This window comes from Euphorbia lathyris, chromosome 4 (assembly GCF_963576675.1).
Source record: "Euphorbia lathyris chromosome 4, ddEupLath1.1, whole genome shotgun sequence".
Lineage (NCBI taxonomy): Eukaryota > Viridiplantae > Streptophyta > Magnoliopsida > Malpighiales > Euphorbiaceae > Euphorbia > Euphorbia lathyris.
The window spans coordinates 30,451,839-30,475,499 of record NC_088913.1 but is presented as its reverse complement, the minus strand read 5'-3'; the positions used below and the strand labels follow the sequence as shown (position 1 = coordinate 30,475,499).

General features: G+C 35.0%; 3 protein-coding genes across 3 annotated transcripts; 1 reads left to right on the top strand and 2 right to left on the bottom strand.

Annotated features, from left to right (window-relative positions):
* Positions 1 to 5,538: 5,538 nt before the first annotated feature.
* On the top strand, positions 5,539 to 9,214 carry LOC136227481 (DNA-directed RNA polymerase V subunit 7). The gene is made up of 2 exons (XM_066016165.1): positions 5,539 to 5,889; positions 8,453 to 9,214. Exon 2 carries the CDS (start codon positions 8,458 to 8,460, stop codon positions 8,992 to 8,994), a length of 537 nt encoding a protein of 178 aa, XP_065872237.1. The 5' UTR covers positions 5,539 to 5,889; positions 8,453 to 8,457; the 3' UTR covers positions 8,995 to 9,214.
* A 90-nt stretch (positions 9,215 to 9,304) lies between these two features.
* LOC136227480 (purine permease 3-like) lies at positions 9,305 to 11,003 on the bottom strand. Its single transcript, XM_066016164.1, has 3 exons — positions 10,927 to 11,003; positions 9,853 to 10,724; positions 9,305 to 9,752 (listed from the first exon to the last, which is right to left on the bottom strand). The coding sequence occupies exons 2-3, from the start codon at positions 10,597 to 10,599 to the stop codon at positions 9,423 to 9,425; spliced, it is 1,077 nt and encodes a 358-aa protein (XP_065872236.1). The 5' UTR covers positions 10,600 to 10,724; positions 10,927 to 11,003; the 3' UTR covers positions 9,305 to 9,422.
* Positions 11,004 to 15,867: 4,864 nt separating this feature from the next.
* Positions 15,868 to 17,187, bottom strand: LOC136226581 (purine permease 1-like). The gene is made up of 2 exons (XM_066015148.1): positions 16,441 to 17,187; positions 15,868 to 16,368 (listed from the first exon to the last, which is right to left on the bottom strand). The coding sequence occupies exons 1-2, from the start codon at positions 17,140 to 17,142 to the stop codon at positions 16,042 to 16,044; spliced, it is 1,029 nt and encodes a 342-aa protein (XP_065871220.1). The 5' UTR covers positions 17,143 to 17,187; the 3' UTR covers positions 15,868 to 16,041.
* Positions 17,188 to 23,661: the final 6,474 nt, after the last annotated feature.

The following is a 23,661-nucleotide window of genomic DNA, read 5'->3' as shown; positions in this document are numbered from 1 at the left end:
AAAGACAAGATGATGGAACTCAGCAAGACACAGGTGAAGCTTTAGGTAGTAAGCAGCGGAAAGAAAAAGGCAAAGGAAAATTGCATCAGGCTGCTCATCAAGCACAAGTTAATAGGAAGCAATAGCTTAGTCAATCTTAGGACTTAGCTTGTTCTTTATTTATGCTTGATGACTCGAATATATATGTTAAGTATCCTTTCATTCAAATTGACTTAACTATATGCAATGTTTACTGTTATATGCTATATGCTGATTTGTCTATAATTGAACAAACAAATAAAATCAAAATAAGTACACATTAACCATGATAAATCCTCAAACTCTGATACCAAGACTATCTGTGTATCAAACTGAGTAGAAAAATGAACTCTTCTGAAAGCTGACCTATGCTCATCTCAATTAGATCTTAGAAGGTCTAGAATTGAACTTAGTCAGTATGAACACGTCTTCCCTTATTACTCAATTAAATCTTAGAAGGTTTAGAGTTAAGTTAAGACAATATGTGCAACCCTTACGGGGGAGTAATTTCAGAAAAATAAAAAGTAATTCAATCATGGGAACTTCAATACTGAGTTCCATAAATTAAATATTTTGCCAACATCAAAATGGGGGAGTTTGTTGAAACACCTTTCCACAAGATTTTGATTTGACAAAATCATTTAAGTTTAATCCATGACTAAGAGACAATTAAATTTAAGTGCTTTGATTTAATTGTACTAATCCGTTTGTTCAATATTGAGTATAAACATATATGCAAAAAGAAATAAAAATTAAGACAGGACAAAGTCAGCATAAGAAAACAGCACAATGAAGGATAAACCATCTCAAGAACAACAACTTAAGAATAAAGATAATCAAAGAAGCTGAGTGAAACGAAACTCAGCATGAAAGAAGTAAAGTCTGCTTCAGAACAAAGTCTTGTAGAATGAAGTTGACCTTGGAAGCTGAGTGAAAGAGGACTCATCATAAGAATTGGCAGGCAAATAAAGACAGTAACTATTGAAGTAAAGCTGAGTGATCAACAGGACAGCATGAGTGATCCGTTAGCTAAAAGACAAATCCGACAACTGTCTGCACCAATAATAGAAACCTCGGAATTACGCAAAAACCAATTTCGAGATGCATGGGTCAACTATTTGTGGCTAAAAGACAAACTGTCACAAGAAGACAACATCTGTAGGAAGAAGACAAGTCTGACGTCTGAAGAAATCAGAAGACAGGATTGGCCTGCAGATCTGAAGCTGACCAGAAGCTTGTCCCCCAAAAGAGCTGTTTTGGACTCAACGGACAAATCAAATTCAAATGATTTGATCCTCAGATTACAACTATAAAAGGGACAAAGATATCACTTGGACATTTGCCGATTTACAGAAAATACAAGTGAGAAAGATACAAATTCAAAGCACTAAAAAACAAGAAAGAAATCTTACACCAACCTTCTATTCTTTGTGTAAATGCTAGATTGATTGTTTTGTAATCATCTAAAGTGTTCTTTATCTGAAAAAGGACAAGTGTGTTATCAATTGTATTATTGAGAGTGTTGTGCTGAGTACTCGGTGTTAAGTACTCAGTGGTAGAGAAATCTAGGTGCTAGGTTCTAGCACTTAGTAGGAGTTGAGTAGACGAATAAAGGAATGTACTCTTACATATTCAACTGCCTATAAACGGTTTGCGCTCTACCTTTAAAGAGCTCAGTATTGGATTCTAAAAGCCCGGAGGATTTTGGGGACTGGACGTAGGCGGAGAGGCCGAACCAGGATAAGTCGTATTGAGTAATTTCTAACTCTCTCAATATATATATATATATATATATGTGCATGTGTTGTCTGTTAAATTTACTCAGCATATAAATCGGTTAAGTTGTCACTGAGTAAATTAGAGTGCTGAGTTGGAAGCTGACCATAAAAAGTATCAATTCCCAACTCACAAGTAAAACAGCCTTAGTCAACGTCTGACCAAAGCTGTCTTACACTAAGATCAGCCGTGCTGACCAAAAGTTGAGTTAATAAACTCACTAAAATTATCAAGTCAGCATAATTAAATTTGAAAAAGTTACATTAGTTCCTAACCCCTCCCCCTTTAGAACTAATCACACGGGACCAACAAACTGTTCTTTTGCTAAAAGACAAACTGGCACAAAAAGACGAAACCTGTGAAAAGAAGACAAGTCTGACGCCTGCGGAATTCAGACGACAGGATTGGCCTGCAAATCTGAAGCTGACCAGAACTTGTTGCCGGAAGAAGCCGTTTGAATCCAACGGATAGTTCCAGATTCACATCATTAGACCTCAGACTTCAACTATAAAAGGACAAGCTCATTCTTGGATCCTTTGCCGATCATCAAAACAAAAAAAGAAAAGAATATACATACAAAAGCACACAAAAACAAGAAAGAGATCTTACACCAAATTTCTATTCCTGTGTAAAAGCTAGATTGATTTTGTAATCATCTAAAGTGTTCTTCATTTTAAAGGAACAATTTTGTATCAATTGTAATAGTTGAGAGAGTGGTGCTGAGTACTCGGTTTTAAGTACTCAGCGGTAGAGAAATCTAAGTGTTGGGTTATAGCACTTAGTAGGAGTTGAGTAGACGAATAGAGGATGGTACTCTTGCATATTCAACTGCCTTGTAAACGGTTTGTGCTCTACCTTTAAAGAGCTCAGTATTGGATTTAAAAAGCCCGGACGGATTCTGGGGACTGGACGTAGGCGGAGAGGCCGAACCAGGATAAGTCGTGCTGAGTAATCTCTAACTCTCTTTCCATATATATATATATATATATATATATATATATATATATATGTGTGTGTGTGTGTGTGTGTGTGTGTTGCTTGCTATATTTACTCAATATATAAATTGTTTAAGCTGACACTGAGTAAATCAGAGTGCTGAGTTGGAAGCTGACCATAAAGAGTGTCATTTCCCAACTCACAAGTAAAACAGTTCTAGTCAGTATCTGACTAAAGTCGTCTTACACCTCACTCGGCCGCACTGACAAAAAGCTGAGTTGCGAAACTCAAAGAATTGAATTAAGTCAGCGTAATTAAAACGAAAAAGTTACATTAGTTCCTAACCCCCCTGGAACTAATCACTAGGGACCAACACTGGGTTTACTTGTCCACTAATGTCTCTGAAATTGTGAGCCGGGGGATCACATATATTTTGGGATATCAAGACTTGGGGATTCTAGGCCTAATAATGACTTAGATATGCAGATTAAGTTGGATTTCGCTTCCAACATGACACCTTTTGAAAGATTGACAGATTTGGAGATGTATTGCTTATTGCTTTTACCTTATATTAATTACATTCAGAAATTTGTGTAGTTCAAATGAAAAAGATTATGATCATTAGTCTCCAATAAATTTAAAATCATTGATATACATAAATTCTCGTTCATTTTATTATGTTTCATTACCAGATTCATTCGAAGAAGAAGGCAAAGAGTGACATTTACGTTTAAAAAAATATCATCTAAACAACAATACAAAAACATTAAAATAAACGAATCTGTCATATGAAAATAAATCCATTGACATGATTGATTAAGACCTATGTCATCTGAAACAAACTACAACGACATAAATTATTACAAAAATTGTCATCGCGAATACCAATATGCCAATTTCCTATATATCTACTTGACCTTTTTAATTATTAGTATGTCATGTACATTAAAGGTGGCATTAATAATAAAAAAGTTGAATCATAATGACAGTACGCAACTAGGCTAATGTCATGTATCATATCTTCACATGACAGAATCTAACCATCGTCTAAAGGTGCAACAGACGGCAGCGAGTCCCGTGACAGATTTATATCTCGTGGGACGACGGTTTTTAACCGTCGTTTGAAGGGGTTTTAGCGTAGTGGGTTTTGCTCGGACTGAAGATTTAGGGAAGTACATTGGTATGCTTATGATTCATAAGAGGGTTTCTAACACCTATAATCATGTTATGGATCATGTTAATGATAGGCTCTTTCGATGGAAGAGGAGATGCCTCTTGATGGCCGGCGTGTGCAAGCCAAAGGCACAAGGTGGTTTGGGTTTATATTGCACTCGTGATATGAACCTTGCTCTTCTCGGGAAGCTTAGCTGGACGATGTTAGTGGATGCGGGTAATCTCTAGATAAGGGTTTTGAAGAAAAAATATTGCAGGAATAAATTTGGATTGGAAATTTTTATTAGACAGAGTGGAGACTCGGCTGTCTAGCGGAGTATTGTGTTGGTTTCCACAATACTATGTAAGTGTGTGGGGCGGGTCCTTAGGAATGGTAAGGATACGAATTTCTAGAAAGACATGTTGGTGCAGGAACAAACCTTTGATTGAGCTTGGTACCACGGGTGTCAGTCTAGAGCTGCAGACATAGGATGTGGCTAGTTATCGTATGACGGATAATTGTTGGAATTGGAGCATGTTTGTGCATTTGCTTCCTACAAGGACAATCTTTGCACCTGCTTCATATTTGGTATTCCCAGGATCAGAGAATTCAGACAGCTGGCACTATAGCTCATCACGGATGGGAGACTATTCTGCTACAGTGGGCTATAATATGATTCAAACAGACATGGAGCCTCCTCTACTCATAGATTAGTTACTAGTTTGACGACTCGGGGTGCCATAACGTGTTTGGACCTTCCTATGGCTGCTCACTCAGGACAGTTTGATGATGAACTACAACAAGAATCGACATCTGATGCTGGTTAGTGAGTGTAAGTCATATTATAGCATGAGCTTGGTCGTGGACGTAGCTCATGAGAGTGAACCAAGTTAAATTATCGATGTCATTTTTATTGATTATTTTGCTCATCAATATTTTCCTACGACATATTTTCAATCGATGTCATATTTTCAATTTATTCTAACAAAATTTAGGGGGTATTTGTTTACTCACATGTCTCCCCCTGTTTGCATTTTCATATTGAAAATGAGAGTTTTAGGTGTTTAGTTAAGGTCATAATGTTTGATTTTTATACATGAAAATTAGTTTTTTCCAACAACAAACATTAATCAGTAAACAATAATAGCAAACAACTGGTAAACCAAACATACTTTTCAACTCTTTCACACGGGGTTAAATGAACTATTGGTCACTAAATTTATATGGTTGTCTCAAAATGGTCACTCAATTTCAATTTGTCTCAATAAAATCATTCAACTTTGAGTTTCTCAATTAGGTCACTCCACCGATTTCAGTGGTTAAAAGATATCAGAGGATCCTATGGCTGACCCGTCAGCATGAGTCAACTCAAATCTCTGACCAGAACGACATGTGGTAGCTACGTGTCGGTTGATTTTGTGAATTTTTTTTCGTAAAAATAACGATGCATGACAGCCAGGTGACCCATACATGAATGTCATGTGTTGTTTCGGTTAGAAATTTGAGTTGACACAAAAACTGACATGTCACTCATATCATCATTCCGATGTCGTTTAATCGTTGAATTTGACGGAATGATCTGAATGAGACAAAATTTAAAGTAAGGGATTTTATTGAGATAAAATGGAAGTTGAGTGGCATTTTAAGACAAACCACCCCTTTCACGCGCCCACCCATCCAAGCGAAGCATAAACACACCGTTTCATAGCAGTGAAGTGAGGACTCTCCACCGTCGGTTAATCTCCTCTCATTCCCAGAATTCAGTCAGACTCGCAGAGACCTCACCTCTCTCTCGATTCTAGACTCGACTCCTCCGCTCATTCTCCGTATTCTTCCGCAACCCCAACTCCTTCGCCTCATATCAGACTCTTAACTAATCCATCATTTTTCGGGTTTTTCGATTCTCTCACTCTATTTGTCGGTTTCTCTCTCACAATCACGGTGTGTTCTCAATTTGGCTCATCACTCGAACTCTCAATAGTTTGACCATCTCAGATCAGATTGAGGTTAGTTTACTTGTTTGTCTTAATTTCAGTTGTAATTTAGGGTTTTCTGAAAATGGGCCTTTTTGAGTTCGAGTTCAGTTAATCTGCTCGGTCCTTAGTCTAGAATATGCCTGTCCTAGTTTATTCCTTCTGTTCGTTCTACAACTTCGTCTTCTGAATTTCTCTTTCTTAGTTTATTGGTTGTCTGCCTCAATGGTTTTATTCCTTTCGTTGCTTTTCTTTTAATCTGTTATATTTTCGACTTCGCTCACTCATAACTAAAGTTATTTTAACCCATTTCGCGGATTTCCTTATTTTATATTTCAGGTAATTGCTTGAAAAGAAAAACAGTTATTTAAATTTTCTGGGTTTCTGGAGGTATCATTTTGATTTCTGGATTTTAATGTATTGAGAAAAAATATTTATTATTTTTGGATATTCTGGATTTTAGTAAAACGTTGACTGATTGTAGGGTCTTAGTGAATGTGTTATTGCTTGGCAGGGATTTTATGCTTTAACTTCTTTTATGCAGGGTATTTTTATTGAATATTTTGATTTAGGTGGTGTTTGATAAAACTGAAAATTAAGGTCTCAAAAAATAAGTAATGAATTTTAATTGCTGAGTATTATAAGTGATTGAAAGCATTGAATGATGTAACTTTTATAAAAATATTAGTTGATAATGTTTAACTTAAAATGTTAAGTTAAATATTTTGACTTATTAAGATAAGTGATTTTTAACTTAATTAACTAATTTAAGTGGTGGAGAAACAACCGTTATCAAACACACTTAAATTTAATAAGTGTTTAACATTTCAATTTAAGTAATTAAGTGGTTTATCAAACAAGGCCTTAGTTAATTTTATGTTTTTCTTATAGCATTTCAGTGCATGATTATTGATTAATAAGGAATATAGTGATTGATAAGCAGTTCTATTTGAGGTTTAATTTTTGAACTCTTCTTTTTGTGTATTGAACTGATTAGCAGCGGCCAGTGTACCCAAAACCGAGATAATCCTAACCCTTTAGGTGCCGTTTGGTAAGATGTAATGACCTTCGTAATGGAATGACCATTACATTGAAGGCTCATTACCATGTATGGTTGCATGTTACAATTTCATTGTAATGGAACGTGAAAACCTTGAGCTAAATTTTGTTGAAAAAATCTTGTAATCCACATTACATAGAAAAATGACTTGAGTTCTCATTACATTATTATCTAACCTCTCATTTCTCAAATCTCACATCTCAATCGTACCTATCATTCTTGTCAAAAACGCAAAAAGTAGAAAAACATGAAAACTGAAAACGAGAAAAATGAAAAAAAAATGAAAAACTGAAAAAATGCGAAAAATGAAAAAAAAAAAGAAAAACCGGAAAATGAGAAAATAGAAAAACGGTGAAAAATGTTGAAAATGGAAATTAAAAGAAACGAGAAAAATGTAAAAAAATATGAAAAAGCGAAAAACTATATATTAATTTATTGATTTCGGTTAATCTAATTTTGTATTTGATTTCGATTCGATTTTTCACATTTTTCATGTTTTTCGTTGATTTTAATTATGTAAATAAATTTTATGATTACATTTAATTAGGAAAATATAAGTATTGTAATGGTTATTACATTACGTCATAATTGTCAACCAAACATGGTAATAGAATCACTATTTCATTCCATTCCAACCTTGATTACATTGCATTACGGCATACCAAACGGACCCTTAAGGTATCTTTTGGGGGTGAGTTAGGGCTTTGTTTACATTGCACACCTCTCCTAAAAGTTGTGCTATTTTTGCGAACCTATTCTTTTTCTTTCTTTATTTTCAGTATAAGCTGTCAAATTCTACTCAAATGTAGTAAACATGGTTAACGAAATCCTGTTACTTTCTTTTTGAAGTTTTGGATGTGGAAGCACGAAAAAATAATCATTACGTGCCTTATTCTTACTTAAAGTCTATGACCTTTGCTTGTGCATGTAAATCGTATCTTGTTGAAATTCATGCACTGGATGTTTAAATGTAAGGGGGTCCCAAGTTGTAGCTGTGCTGGGGCTTAATTAATCTGATGCTATTTTCTAGCATTTCTTGCATATTGGATGATAGTTTTTCTTCTATTATCATCTCACTTGCATTTTGTGGATGAAATTTACTACTTCATAGAAAATGCATATTAACAGCTTTAGGAACTGGCATATAGCAATTTCACGCCACTTGATTAAGTATAGTGATTCCATGCATCATGTTTTATGGGCTCATTTTGTGCATATTTTTTGGATTTTGTTGGACTGTTCTTATTTGAATTACTGCAACATGTCATTGTAAGAGGTTACTAAATTACTACCAACCATGAGTAATTGTTTTCTTGTTCATTATTATATCTGTTAAGTTCCATAGTTATCCAGGTACCAATTTGATCTTTTTCTAATTGGATTGTCCATTCCATTTTCTTTTTCTTTCATGTACTATGTTTAACTTCATTTGAAGTTCTTATTTAAGTAGATTATACCCAAGAAATTTTACTTGGTGAAATAACAAAACTGAATCTTAGCTTGTAGATTTGATATCTCACTTTTGTTTCGTGGCAGGAAACATGTTTCTCAAAGTGCAGTTGCCATGGAATGTCATAATACCTGCTGAACACCTTGATGCCAAAGGTCTGATGCTGCAAAGGTCAATAATCATCCGCTTGTTAGAAGAGTTTGCTACTAAAAAAGCAACCAAGGATCTGGGCTATTTCTTGGCTGTCACTACATTGGAGAAACTTGGGGAGGGGAAGGTGAGGGAGCAGACAGGCGAAGTGCTATTTCCAGTTCTGTTCAATGGCATCACATTCAAGATTTCCAGGGGCGAAATCCTCGAAGGTGTTGTCCACAAGGTGCTAAAGCATGGGGTTTTCCTGAGATGTGGACCGATTGAGCACATATATCTCTCAGAAAAGAAGATGCCAGGTTACACATATGTACCCGGAGAGAATCCTGTCTTCAAGCATGATAATATGAACCAGATTGGAAAGGAGGTGGTGATTCGGTTCATTGTGATTGGGACCAAGTGGCTGGAGGCAGAGAGGGAATTTCAGGCACTGGTCAGTTTGGATTTGGATGGTGGTCATCTCGGACCGGTGTCCTAGAGTAGAGGCCTGATGGATGTGCTGACTATGCTGGAGATGCTTGTAAATCTTTTCTTGTTTGATTGTTTTTCTTGTCGCTGACTACAAAAATTGGTGTCGTTTGGAACAGTATCTTATAGTTACTCTAGCAGTTAGCCATTTATCTTTAGCAACTTCATGACTTTATCGGCTTGCTGATGTTGAAACACCTGACTAATATTCTCAGCTTAAGAGTTTTGTACACAGTTTTTCTAAGCTGATTAAATTGTTATGTTCCTTCAAGTAACAAATTTCATAAAACAGACTCTTATTTCATAAGAGCATTTTCTCCAACCCAAGCATGAATTTATTTCATAACTTGAGAAAAAGCTAACCTTGTATTGCATAATACACATAGAAAGTTGTCCCAATCTGTGAATTGGTAACAAATACTTAGATGATAAACATGGTTAATTCCCCTGTAGTTCTACAGCGTTCTTCTTGTTATTCTTCTTGCTCTGCTGCAGCTCTCCATGGAAGTAAGAAATGAAGCCCCATATTGACAAAGCAAGAGAAATCGCCTTTTCGACTGGGAACTTCTCATGGTAAAACCACACGGCTAATGTCTCTGTCACAGGCAGCAGAGTAGCAATTATAATGCCTGAGAGCAACGATGATCCGCAGAAAACAACACCAACTGCTCCCATGAAGAAGAATTGCCAAAACATTGCACTCAACACCATCACCAAATAGTATTTTGCTTCTCCAAGCTCGAATTCACTTGCCTCCCTTGGAATTCCCTGCATCAATTCAACATGAAATACAAAACTAAACTAATATTCAACACTATTACAATGTAAAGCAACATTTTGTGATAGAGACAACAGAGAAAGCAGATACAGGAAAATCCTTATGCAGAAGCATCCCAAAGGCGCAAAACGCAGTAGCGAAGAAAGATATAACCATCTGCATCTCGACGACTAGAGTATACGTAATTGTCTGCCTTGCTTTCTTATATGTCAATTCAATCAAAGGTAGCACAAAACCGTAAAGTATCGAAGCTCCAAGAGTCATAAAAACTCCTAAAAGGTACTGTTTATTGGTTTCATGATCCGGACGATCAGAACTAGCGTGAAGCACAAGAACAACAGCACCAATTGACAACAGTATAATAGCATTTACAGTGTAAGGTGTGAACTTCTGCTTGACTAGGATATAAGCAAATCCGGCAGTAAACCCGAGCTGAGTAGCAATTATAAGAGCAGAAGTAGAGACAGGCAGAAGAGAAACACCATAGGCAGCAAAAAAATCATCCAAGCCAGTAAGAAGACCGATAACAGCACACGCTACAAAAAGGCGAGGGCTTATGTAGAAGAGCTCGGTCTTGGATGCTTGGTTCTTGGTTCGACGAAAGACGTAGGAAACAAAGAGTGGAAAAATGAGAAATGGCCAACCAGCTGTTTGCAGGAAACTTGATATCCATACACTTTTACCGCCTTTCAAGAAATAGAGCCGTAGGATAAGTGGACCACCACAATTGCCAATGGCTAACATTACACCATTTGCTATCAGCAGGAATTTGTTCAGAGTTTTGCTTATCTTTTTCTCTTCAGCTGATACTTGATGATCATTAATTTCTATATCCATCTTATGTGAGCTCAGTACTTGTTCACCGGTACGAATTGAATATCAAAGAAAGGATCCTGATTCCTGGCAATTATGAAATCTGTAACACTTGTATGAACTTGTATCTAAATTGTCTCTGCAAAGAACTATAAGGAAGACATGAGTATTGTGTTTCATGGAAAAATAAGGAATTGAATTGTGTATACTAATTCTTGAAAACAGGCTATGCTTCAATTCTATCAACAATATAACTTCAAAAGTTCCAATTTTGAGGCATATGAATTTGATTGATTCAAGTATGTTAAAGGGATAAGGTCTGTCTAAATTTGCAGGAAGATCAAATTTCACCTCTATTAAACGCAAAATGGTACAATTTGATCCATGGTAAGAACACTAGCTGAAATTGTCATTTTTTGATGCATTCCATCCGTTGGCAACGTCTTCAACTACCCCTAATGTGAGAAATTGTAAATTTTATCTCAACATTGAATAATTTTGGGTTTAGAAAGAGGCGGAATTAGCCTTTAACTACTTAGGGCTCGTTTGGTTCACGGAATAGAGGAGGAATAGAATAGCCTATTCCTAAAGAATAGCTATTCCCACCTTTGGTTGATTTTTTTTTATGGAATAGCTATTCCATGGAATCCCTATTTCTTGATTTCATGGAATAGCTATTCTTCAATTTAGGTTAGGAATAGCCTATTCCTAATATTATATTTTTGTAATTTACAAAATTATCCTCCATTAAATCCTCAACCTTCTCTCTAATCACTTTTCCAAATCTTATAAATTTTGGTCAATCCATAATTTATATAATATAAAACGTGAAAAATGGAAAAATGACGAAAACGTTAAAAAATGTAAAAATACGAAAAATATGAAACACGAAAAATGTGAAAATGTTACAAACACGAGAATATGCAAAAAATAAAATACGTGAAAAACATGAAAACGTGAACAAATGCGAAAAACACGAAGACGCAAAAAAAAGCAAACACACGAAAAACACAAGATAAGAATAGCGCGAAAAAGTGACAAAACACGAAATATTAAAAAACGTGAAAAATAAAAACACGAAAATGCGAAAAAAGCTAAAATACAAAAACGTGACAACATGTGAAAAACATGAAAATGCGAAAAACGCAAATAAAACACGAAAACGTTAAAAAACAAAAAAAAAATATGAAAAAATACGAAAAACATGGAAAAACGTGAATAACACGAAAAAGTAACAAAATACGAAAAATACAAAAACGCGAAAAAAAAACAAAAAGGGGAAAAACCGAAAAACTAAAACGTGAAAAATCGAAAAAATGCAAAATAAAACACAATAACATGACAAAACGTGAAAAATACGAAAACGTGAACAAACGGAAAAAACAAGACAACTTGGGAAACACGGAAAAACATAAAAAAACGTTACAAACGCATTTTTCGTGTTTTTAACACTTTTTCATGTTTTCGTGTTTTTCGATTTTTTCACGTTTTTTCACATTTTCGTGTTTTCCACTTTTTTCATGTTTTTGTGTTTTTTACGGTTTGCACATTTTTTTGTGTTCTTTCATATTTTGCGTGTGTGTTTTTTTTTGTGTTAACACGTTTATATGTTTTCGCGTTTTCACCATTTTCCACTTTTATCTCATTTTTTTCTTTTGTTTTTGTTTTTTTACCTCTCTTTTTTCGTGTTTTTACAATTTTTCCGTTTTCATGTTCTTATTGTTTTTTCGATTTTAATGTATTTTTCGTGTTTTTTTCGTCTTTCGTGTTTCCCATTTTTCTATTTTTTATATATTTTTTAAAATAATATATATTAAATATTTGAACAATTTATAGTAAAAAATTAAAATTTTAAAATAAATAAGAAATTACATTTGAGGATAATATTGTCTTTTTAATAAAAAAATTATCTATTCCATTCTACCTTATTCTATCAACCAAACATAGAAATAGTAATTCCTAAGAATTTCTATTTCATTCTTTGCTATTCTATTCCTTTGGAATAACCATTCTATTCCATTCCATTCTATTCCGCGAACCAAACGGCACCTTAGAGTACAAAAAAATAAATCTAGCCAGTATCGAATGAAGCAAAAAAAAAATAAAAATAAAATGCACAACTTTTTATCTGCTTGGTTGCAATCAACACGAGATTAATATGAAGGGTTACATAACCCCACCCTTATAATGGTTACCTCAGTAGGGTACGCCAGCACCTTACAAAGGAGGGGTAAGAGTCATGTTTTATAAGTTCTTATGTAGATAATTTATTTTATACTGTTTTTTTTTTGTACCTAGAATTACTTCAAGTTGAAAAGTTAAGGACAAAATTTTACCATTTCAGGTATACGTGCACTTCCCAAATATCAGGAGATCCCAAATATTAGGAGAGCAAATTTAAACCATATCACAGTTTAAACTGAAGTTCTGAAAAACTCTTAGTCATAAAAGTAGACTTCACCCTTATAAACCGGAAGTTATTACCATTTCAGTTATATGTGTACTTCCCAAATATTAGGAGAGCAAATTTAAACCATATCATAGTTTAAACTGAAGTTCTGAAACTCTTAGTCACAAAAGTATACCTCACCCTTGTATAAACTGGAAGTTATTACCTTTTCAGGTATATGTGCACTTCCCAAATATCAGGAGATCCCAAATATTAGAAGAGCAAATTTAAACCATATTATAGTTTAAATTGAAGTTCTGAAAAACTCTTAGTTACAAAAGTAGATATCATCCTTATATAAACGGTAAGTTATTACCATTTCTGGTATATGTGCACTTCCCAAATATCAGAAGAGCAAATTTAAACCATATCATGAAGTTCTGAAAAACTCTTAGTCACAAAAGTAGATCTCATCCTTGTATAAACTGGAAGTTATGTTGCATGGAAAGAAATACACATGGATATATGGAAAACGTTATTTCTAAACATAAATCATAAAATAGCCATAAAATTATAATGGAAACAGACATGAAACAAATGCAGACACGAAAGGTAATAACTGTTTTAAAGAGGAATGTCCGTGCAACATAGAATATGAAAACTCAAAGCAATGAAGAAGGTATTGGTGAAAGCAAGTGATAGAATAGTGAATAATAGAAGCATGCAAATGTAGCAAAAAGAAAGAAGAGTGTAATATACCTCTTTGAGCATAGCAATCCAAAAAGAACATTTAGTGAAAGGGAATGAGTGGAAATGTTGATGAGATTGACATAAATTTATGAGAATCTCAGCAGATTATAAAGTAGGGAAGGAGATTAGTGCTCAAAATGTCACGCAACCATATAAATATAAATGGTGGCTGATATTGTTTTGAGAATAATAAAAACACCAAAACAAACAAGACTGAACTAGGCTAGGATATACATGTACAAGTGTAACATCACAACAACTACCTAATCACAAGTCTCTTCACTTTGTTGTACACGTACAACTACTAGTCTTTTAGGGGTAAATTACACTCATGATCACTTAACTTTACTTATTTTCAAGGTGTAACTACTAAACTTCAAAACGTAATAATAAAAATCACATAACTTTATATTTTTAACATTATGACTACTAAAATTTAACTAACATCTCAAAATGACTATTATCGACCTCAAATGGAAAAATGTTCAAGAATTAAAGTTGTTTAGAATGACACGAAACCATATTTTTTTTTCCAAAATCATTGGATCTTTGTCTTCTAGAAATCCACTTTCTCTCCACTAAACGCACATGAATGATTTCAAAACAAAAAATTTGAAGAATTAAAGTTGCTTAGAATATAATCAATTCTTGGAATTTTATATTTTGAGATCGTCAATAGTTATTTTGGGGTATTGATTGACCATAATGTTGACTTTTATGTTACGTTTTGAAATTTAATAAACATACCGTACAAATGAGTAATGTTACCCTAAATTCAAAAATATTATTAAACTTTATTTTATTCAATAAAGTCATTGCAACAATTCAAACAAAAAAATCATTGAAATACTGATGTCACAGTTACGTTGGAAAGAATTTTACTATATGTAATATGACAACCAGTTAATAACTACGTGTATGTCATATGATAAAAAAAAATATTTTTTATTATCACCTGAAATTTGAAGTAGTTGAATATATATAGTATATTATTTGCATCTTACTTATGTTATATATATAAAAAAAAAATTAAATTGATAATTTTCAATATGACTGTCATAGTGTTTTTTTCTATTTGAAATGATTGGAATCAATTTACTGAAATAAAATGAAATTACAGTGACTTGGTTGAAATAAAATGAAGTTGGTTCAATGACTATAGTAAATTTTTTTTTTTTTTTTTTTTTTTTATGAAAACAATGACTATAGTAATTAATCCGCTTTTGAGAGGCTATATTTACTGTAACCAAAGTGGCGATGGGCTCTGCCTTTTCCTTCTTATTTGGTACTTTTTGTGTATTTCTCTACTCATAGAAATGGGCTCAGCCCATTCTACAATTGCTTCGATATTTTAGGAAATTATGGGAACAATATTTTTTTACTTTCTAATCATTTTTTTTCCTAAAATAACTTTGATAATCATTTCGTGCCAATCTTTTTCACTAAAAAGTAATACCTAATTAATTATACAGAGACATTATTTTATTATATAAAATGTTACTCCTCCGTTTTTTATTATATGACGTTTTGGACTTTTGAATTTGTTCATTTTTATATGTCGTTTTGTATTACCAATGCACTTTTTACAATACTTTCTCTAATTTGCCCCTATTTATTGTAAGAGAGAGATATAGTTATTAATGCAAATTATCTTAATTAAGTCATAAAAATTAATAAGAGAGAGAAATTTTGCATAGAAAGTAGAGATCCAGGAAAAAAGTATTAAGGGTACATTAGTTATTTTAATAGTCTCATTAATATTGCATTGGTCTTGATGAAAAACCTTAAACGACATATAAAAAAGAATGGAGGGAGTATATGATTTATCACTTTTATCCACAAATAGCAAGGTGGATGGATTGCCCCCTTTACAGATGTCGTACTGATTTTTACTTTGTATTTAATAGATTGATATAGCTTTTTATACCTATTATAAATATTAATCAGGTCTTACTATACCTAAAAACAGATACTAGTAGATATCAAAACTAAGAACAACTTAATACTTGGATAATTATAATCCAATCCCCCTCTAACTCTTAAAAATATTTAATTAGCCTTCAAGATTTTTTTTTTTTAAATTTGCGCAATGCGCTCTCCACCAGACCCGGATGTGATTCGAACCCATGACCTTCCAAGACATAGGTAACCTCTCGACCATGTTAATTCCTTAAACCTTAGTATACTATTCAATTTGTCCAAATCATTCATTTATTTGTTACTATGTTTCTATTTAATCATATTACTTACTAAGTTGAATGATTAATGAGACATTTTAAAGATCATTCATTTACATTTGGAAGTAGAAATAATAATAATAATAATGACTACGGCATCTCGAGCTCTGACTTAGGTGGATTAGTTTTCTTGCTATGCTTGAATTCACCATAGAAGTAAGAAATGAAGCCCCAAATAGACAAAACAAGAGAAAGACCTTTCTCAACTCGAAAAGTCTCATCATAAAGCAAAACAGCCAGAGTTTCTGTCACCGGCAGCAAAGCAGCTATTATAATACCAGAAAGCAACGAAGAACCACAGAAAATGACACCAATTGCTCCCATGAAGAAGCATTGCCATAGCACTGCCGAACAAAATATCACTGCTGCATATTTTGATCTTCCAAGCTCATATTCACCTGCCTCTCTTTCCATTCCCTACATTCAATAAAATACGATTATGTGTATGTTATAAGACCGTCAAATCTTGAGATTGAGAGAGAAAGAGACCTTAAAATCGTTGTGCAGAAGCATCCCAACACCACAGAAAGCAGTAGCAAAAAAAGACATAACCATCTGCATCTCCATAACTAAAGTATAAGTAATGTTCTGCTTTGCTTTCTTATAAACTAATTCAACCGCTGGAAGCACAAATCCATAAAGAGCAGAAGCGCCAATTGTCATTATAAACCCCATAAAATACTCTTTATTCGATTCATTATTCGGCCGATCAGAAGAAGAATGAAACGCCAAAATCACAGCCCCCATTGACAACAGAAATATAGAATTGATGCTAAACGATGTGAATTTCTGCTTAACCAGAAGAAAAGCAAAACCAGCCGTAAACCCTAACTGAGATGCAATTATAAGAGCAGATGTAGAAATCGGAAGACGAGCAACACCATAGGCGTAAAGAAAATCGTCTAAGCCGGTGAGAAGGCCGAGAATAGCTGCAGCTAAGAAGATACGAGTTGTGATGTAGAAAAGTTTAGTCTGTGAACCTGAATTGTCTTTTTTCCGGCGATGTAAATATGATATGAAGAGAGGAAGTAAGATGAATGGAAAACCAGCAGTTTCCATGGCACTTGAAATCCAAACTCCTTTTCCTCCTTTTAAGAAGTAGAGGCGCATTACTAGGGGACCTCCGGTACCACCGAGGGCTAGCAATGTGCAATTCAGGAAGAGGAGGAGTTTCTTCAACGATTTCTCCATTTTTGGTGTTTGTTTAGAATCTATATCTCTGATTGGGTTTGAATGTTAATGACATGAATATGTTTTTTTAAAGAGAGAAGAAGAATAATGGTAGTAAGAAATAGAATTGAAGTGCAGAGAAGGAATCAGTGGATATGATTATTTGATTGACATTAATTTATGAGAATCGGAGCATATTATAAAGTAGGGAAAGTGCACAAAATGTCACGCAATATCCAAATGGTGGCTAAAAATTTGTTTTCAGAAATTAAGGGAATAAAAAAGGATTAAATCCTATTTGGTTTTTTTTGGGTGGTATTTAACATTTATTTTTGAGCTATTTTTATATGTGACATTTAATTTATTTTTGTTACGAAAAATGAATTAATTTGTTAATTTTTATTGCATGACATAATTTTTAACCCCCGATAATTATTTTAATTTTTTTCATATATACTTACTATGTGGATAATTAAGGAATTAATTTTTGTTTATTTATTGGCATATTTAGTGTCTATTTGGTTTATTTGTTGTTTACTGTTGGAGAAACCTACTTTTAAAAAAACATGGATTCTCTACTTTTGTAAAAACAATTTTTCATGTATAAAAAGAAATCATAATATTCATAAAAAGATAAATAAGAAGCGAAAATAGAGTAAAAAGATAAACAAAAGGAGAAAATAGAGTAAACAAACATCTTTTACACCAAACGTCTAAAACTTTAAATTTTAAAGTGAAAAGGTTAATAAAAGAAAAAAATGGATTAAAAAACATCCTCTAAAAATATATGGAAAAATTTAAAACAATTATCGGGTATAAAAAATTCATGTATCAAATATGGTTCTGGTCCATTGAACCTTGCCAATAGAAATATGACAATTATGCACTTTCTTTCCTTACACTAATCATCTCCTAATAAGGTAGCATGATTTTCTCTTTTTATTAGTTGGGTCCATTGCATCCGGTCCACCGTTAATGTTCTCATCAAATGACACCTATAAAAAAAATAGTGATTTGCTTCATACTGCCCCCTTATTTCCCACATACCACCCCCAAATTACAATTTTGCCCTTTCCCTTTATATTTGAAAAATTAAGTTCAAATTGACATTTTAACTCCCAAACACATTAATTCAAACCCGAAAAAGAACCCGAACTAATTATGGCTGGACGTGGAGATAAAGGAAAAGCAGTAGAGCTCATTTCGGTATGTGTTTGAACTTAAATGTGTTTTTAATTTTTTCTTTTTTAGTTTTCTGTCCCGAAAATCGGGACAGAAAAATTGTTTGAATTTACTCATGGCGGGTCCTGGACCCGCCATGAGTAGAAGCATGGCGGGTCCAGGACCCGCCGTGATACTAATAATGGCGGGTACCTGTACTCGCCATGCTTCTAATCATGGCGGGTCCTGGACCCGCCATGGTCTGCTTGACGGCGGGTCCTGGACCCGCCGCTACAAAACCTGGTCGGTTTTCTGTCTCGATTTTTGGGACAGAAAACTAAAAACTAAAAAAAAAATAGTAGTTAGCATATTGTTTTTTGAACTTTGGCGTGTTGTTTGTAGAAATATTTAGCGTAATTTTTTGTAGAACTTTAGCGTGTTGTTTTTAGAAATATTTAGCGGATATATTTATAAAATTAGCTTGCTGTTGAATGTTTATTTTCCAGCGTGACATTGGAGAGGGTTCCGGACATCGCCATCCTTCCTTACGTGGCGTCACAACCTCTCGACGGAGGGAACGAGGCGTAGAGAGGCTCATGGCGGATGCTCAAAGGGCGCACGTGACAGTGCAGCGGCCCATGAGTGACGATGAGGACTATGTTACCATGGATGATGGTGAGGATTTTCCCGAGAGCGATCCTAGCCCAGTTCGTCCGGCGGCGAAGGGGAAGGGTGGTCGTGACGAGTCATCTGGTAAATAATTTACATTTTTCTCATAATTTTTTTTATTAATTTACTTTACTATAGAAAATTTGTTTAAATGTTATACATTTAATACTATTGTAGGGAGTAGTAAGCGCTCGAGGAATGTTGTAGACGATGACTGGGTTGTGACGAATCCGGTCCCCGGTGGACCAATTGATGGTACTGTGATTCCCAGCTTCTTGGGACATGTCGCTTCTACGATATGGATCGAACAGCTGAGGTTGGAGCTCAAAGGCCACACTAGAGGGACATTCTGCATGAGATTGAATGAGTGGTATAAGAGCGCTCGTCCAGAGGTCAGGGCGCTTATACGGGGATCACAACTAGCATACCTCCCATCTACCATGTACACACACATTGATATGCCCCTTATATGTGCTTTTGTGGAGCGGTGGCAGCCAGATACGTCATCATTTCACATGCCATTTGGGGAGATGACGATTATGCTGCATGACGTCTAGGAGATTCTACGTATCCCAGTGGAGGGGCTACTGGTGTCTGATAGCATTGGTGGGGATCAGCTTCAGTCGGTAGTGATGGAGTTGTTTGGGGTCACTAGAGATGTGCTGCTGGCTTCCCTTTGAAAGGTGGCGGGGTATTCTGCACTTCAGTTGTCTCTTTATGCTTTGTAGGTCGGATGTCTGAGTTTGAGGCTATCGGGTGGATGTTTTTGATGTTCGGTTCCACCTTGTTTATAGACAAGAGTGGCGACCGCATCCGACCTGCGTGCGTACTAGAGGTGCAGGATGGGGTAGAGGATGTGGCTGGATACTCCTGGGGCACAGCTACACTAGCATACCTATACCGGCAGCTAGGTGTTCCTAGTAGAGGAGATTGTGGACAGATAGCGGGTTGTCTGACTCTTTTGCAGGCTTGGATATACGAGTATTTCCCGTGTTTCAGACCTCGGCGAGAGGGACTCCCACCCTATCAGGATGCTCCCCGAGCTCGTATCTGGGTCCCGACACAGCAGCCTAAGATAGAGACTCGTTTGAGAGATTTGCATCGCCGTCTTGATAGATTGACAGCGGCGGAGGTACGATTTCTACTTGTACAGCAATAAATTGTTTAAAATATATTAATTTACTTTTATAATAATTAACTTGTTACATTTGTAGGTGATGTGGATGCCATACGGTCCTAACATAGTGACCCGCACTCCTAGGACTATTTATAGAGGATGGATACGATATCGGGATGTCACGGAGCCGTATATGCCTGATAGATGTCTTCGTCAGTTGGGGTATATCCAGATTGTACCCATGCCGGTTTTCAGGGGCATGAAAGTTGTACGTCCTTGGAATAGCAGTCGGTATCGGTTAGAGCATCCAGTTGTGGTTGCTGACGGCAATTGGGGATTTTTCCCAGCAGCATCGACGCTCATGTTGATGATATACACTCTTGCTCAGATTCCATCAGCATGTGATGAGACGTACATGGAGTGGTACACGAGATATTCACATCCACACATCATGCCCGATATGGATGCACACCCACAGACAGTTCTCACTCGTTCGAACAGTGAGCTTGTAAGTAATTTTGATTTTATCTGTTAATACGAGTTTTTAACAGTAATATTAATTAATAACATTTTGTTTTGTTTTTTGTTTTTTGTAGTGGGTTAATCGGTCGACTACTGTGGGCACTGGCATGTTCGCAGCTCTTCAACGCGTAGATGAAGAGACAACAGAGGTGTGGGAGGAGGAAGTGGATAAGCTTATGCATGATTGGCATTTGGCCAAATGATTAGTGATGTTTAAACAGTATTACTAGTATGTTTATTATAGTTGTTTCAGTTGTACTAAACAGTATTACTAGTATGTTTATTTTAGTTGTTTCAGTTTTACTAGAAACAGTAATTCCAATCAAACTGTCACGTCCGTGTCTAAATTTCTAGAATTTATACATTGATAGTAATATATATTGTATTTATTAGGTGGGTGATTTTTATTTGGTGCTATAGGAAAAGTTTTGAGTTAATTCGATGGTTTTATTTGTAAATTAAAAGTTTAAAATAATTTTTAAAAGATTATATAAAGATGAAGGACCAAACTGAATATTTACCAGATTTGGTATATATGTACGTGAAGAGGTGAAGAGGTGGGATATGTTTTCTTTTTCTTTTTCTTTTTGTTTTCTGTTTCTTTTGTCTGATATTTTTATCAAATCGTTCTTCGACCGTTTCTGCACCGTTTCTTTGATTTACGGAGATTCGACCGTCCGAATCACTCGAAATTGGAACCATAGCATCCTTATGTATAGATCTAAGTCCTAGCCAAAGAGTTTTTGAGTTTCGGCAGTGTTTGGAGGAAAATGTCTTAGACAGAGTTTAGAGGCGAATTGAACGAGTTTGTGGTCTTTAATTAGTAGCCAAGGTAAGTAACTATCACCTATATTTTGAGTTTTATGTATACAGATATATATATAATCAAAGAAGTTTCAGAAATTGATATTTTAGGGTTATGCAGGAATTTAAAATTGGAGGTTTTCCTGATTTTGCTTTTTATTGTGAAATTACGGTTCAAATGAAACTATTGATTATGCTTCTATGTGAATTTCAGATTTTACTTGATTATGTTGATTTAAGACTTAATTTGGTTGATTATATATGTTTTTGGTTTCAATATATATCTATATTGAACAAAATGAATTTGATGATTTATTACGAATTGTTTTTGGATTGAGAAATCGGTTGCGGTTATTATTGTTATTAGTTTGGATTGAAGTCCAAATATGATTTTTTATGATACAAAAGGGCTAATTGTAGCCAAATGATTTATGGTTATAAAATAGTGTGGAATTTGATTGTGAAAGGAATTTTGAGTACGTTATGATTTTATGATTTTATATCCATCGAGAGTTATCCGGATCGGTGACAGTAATCTGAAGTTCAGTAACGATAAGAAACAGTAATTCCAATTAAACAGTAATCTAAAGTTCAGTAATGACAGTAAACAGTAATTCAAATTAAACAGTACTTTCACTTAAACAGTAAGTTCACTAAAAAGTAATGACACTAAACGCCATATCCTGCAGCTCTTGATAATCTATCCCACTGTGCTCGCTGATCTGCATACTAAAGGTCCCATCCTTCAACGCTACTGTCACGACATATGTTCCAGTTAATTAATATCAACGGCACTGGAAAATCTCTGGATAAATCCAGCTGAATATAATGTTCGTACCCACTACCTAAATGAGCAATAATAATTTCTCATTGTAGTCGTGTAGCAGTTGCCGGTGCATATAGCGGTAGCACAGTACCACATGAAAATAAGCTCCCTCCATTCCCATATCCGAAAAAAATACAGCAGCATTGTATAATGACGCAATCGGATACAGGTCATCATAAGTTAGCATCCAATGTTCCCTTGTACAATTCCCACCATCCCAAGCAATCCGCTTAACTGCCGCTGCAATCCCACCATAGTAAATTGGCTCGTATAAAGTACGTTTAGCAATTATTTCATTCACTATAGCCGTTCTAACAAAATACCAACTCTCTTCATCACCGAATACTCGGTCTGCCACAACACGGAACCCACAGTTACCATCACATTGACATCGAGATAGGATTCAATATAAGGCTTTATGATTTCAACGATTTTGTCATAATTATGGTAATCAGTAATATCACATTCAGTGGCAGCAGTACCTATAATAATATAACTTTGGACTTAATAAACATTTAATAGTAAAAGGAACACAATTGATTCTATACAAAAAGTATTACGTAAATTAAAAATAATGGTAAAAAATACCTGATGATCGGTTAGAAGAGCGTCCACGATTCCGACCCGAACTGGAAGACCGAGCCCGTCCATAACGACTGTCACGGTACTCCCACGCACTGGGCATACGTTTGGTTGATAAAGCTCCTTTCGGCCGTCCTCGAACATCGGCTTTGACTTCCGGTTCACCATATCTAGCTTCGTCTGGATGAAGTTGTCGGTGAATAAATTGAGAAACATTACGTATAAAGGTTGGTTGGATCGCTTTTATCGACCTCGTCAACAAGAGAGTGAAAGTATTCCCGCTCCTCGGTCCCATGAACATACTCCAAATTGTCACTGGTATTAGGTTGACCAATGACAAGTGTTTTCCAAAATGGATGTATCTTGGAAATACTTACCGATTTACGTGAGCGATGCGCTCGGCTAAGCTCGCATGCACACGGAATCTGGTAAGAGGTCCTCAACCTATGATCACAACGTTCATCCACTTCATAACTCAACTTTCTCATTCGCAGATATTCAGCACCAAGCAACTCCAAACAGTGGTGGGACACTTTGCACGTCAAGTATTCGAATGGAAATCCGGAGTGTGATATAAGCTTTTTCTGTCTTAAAGATTCAAGAGTGCCCCTGATATGAATAAACATGTAGTATCAATCAAAATATATATTACTAAATTCAAATATAATAATAACAATAAGGAAATGGAATAAATTTGTACTTGATTTTGACGACTTGCAAATCAATTTCATGGTGAACCTTGGCCCAAACTGTATCGAGGGATCCAGTAGAGGAATTCAGCCATTTCTTTAAAGAAGAGTGCTCACTCTCCACTCTACAGGTTGTTGTGTTGCCAAAATGTAAGAAATCTTTAGTCCAC

What these genes read in the sequence shown, in the direction of transcription:
- LOC136227481 (XM_066016165.1), top strand. Translation starts at nt 8,458, where the DNA reads ATGTTTCTCAAAGTGCAGTTGCCATGGAATGTCATAATACCTGCTGAA.
- LOC136227480 (XM_066016164.1), bottom strand. Translation starts at nt 10,599, where the DNA reads ATGGATATAGAAATTAATGATCATCAAGTATCAGCTGAAGAGAAAAAG. An exon ending in TTCTGCATAAGGATTTTCCT is followed by an intron (nt 9,753 to 9,852) that starts GTATCTGCTTTC and finishes GAATTGATGCAG; the next exon opens with GGAATTCCAAGGGAGGCAAG.
- LOC136226581 (XM_066015148.1), bottom strand. Translation starts at nt 17,142, where the DNA reads ATGGAGAAATCGTTGAAGAAACTCCTCCTCTTCCTGAATTGCACATTG. An exon ending in TTCTGCACAACGATTTTAAG is followed by an intron (nt 16,369 to 16,440) that starts GTCTCTTTCTCT and finishes TATTGAATGTAG; the next exon opens with GGAATGGAAAGAGAGGCAGG.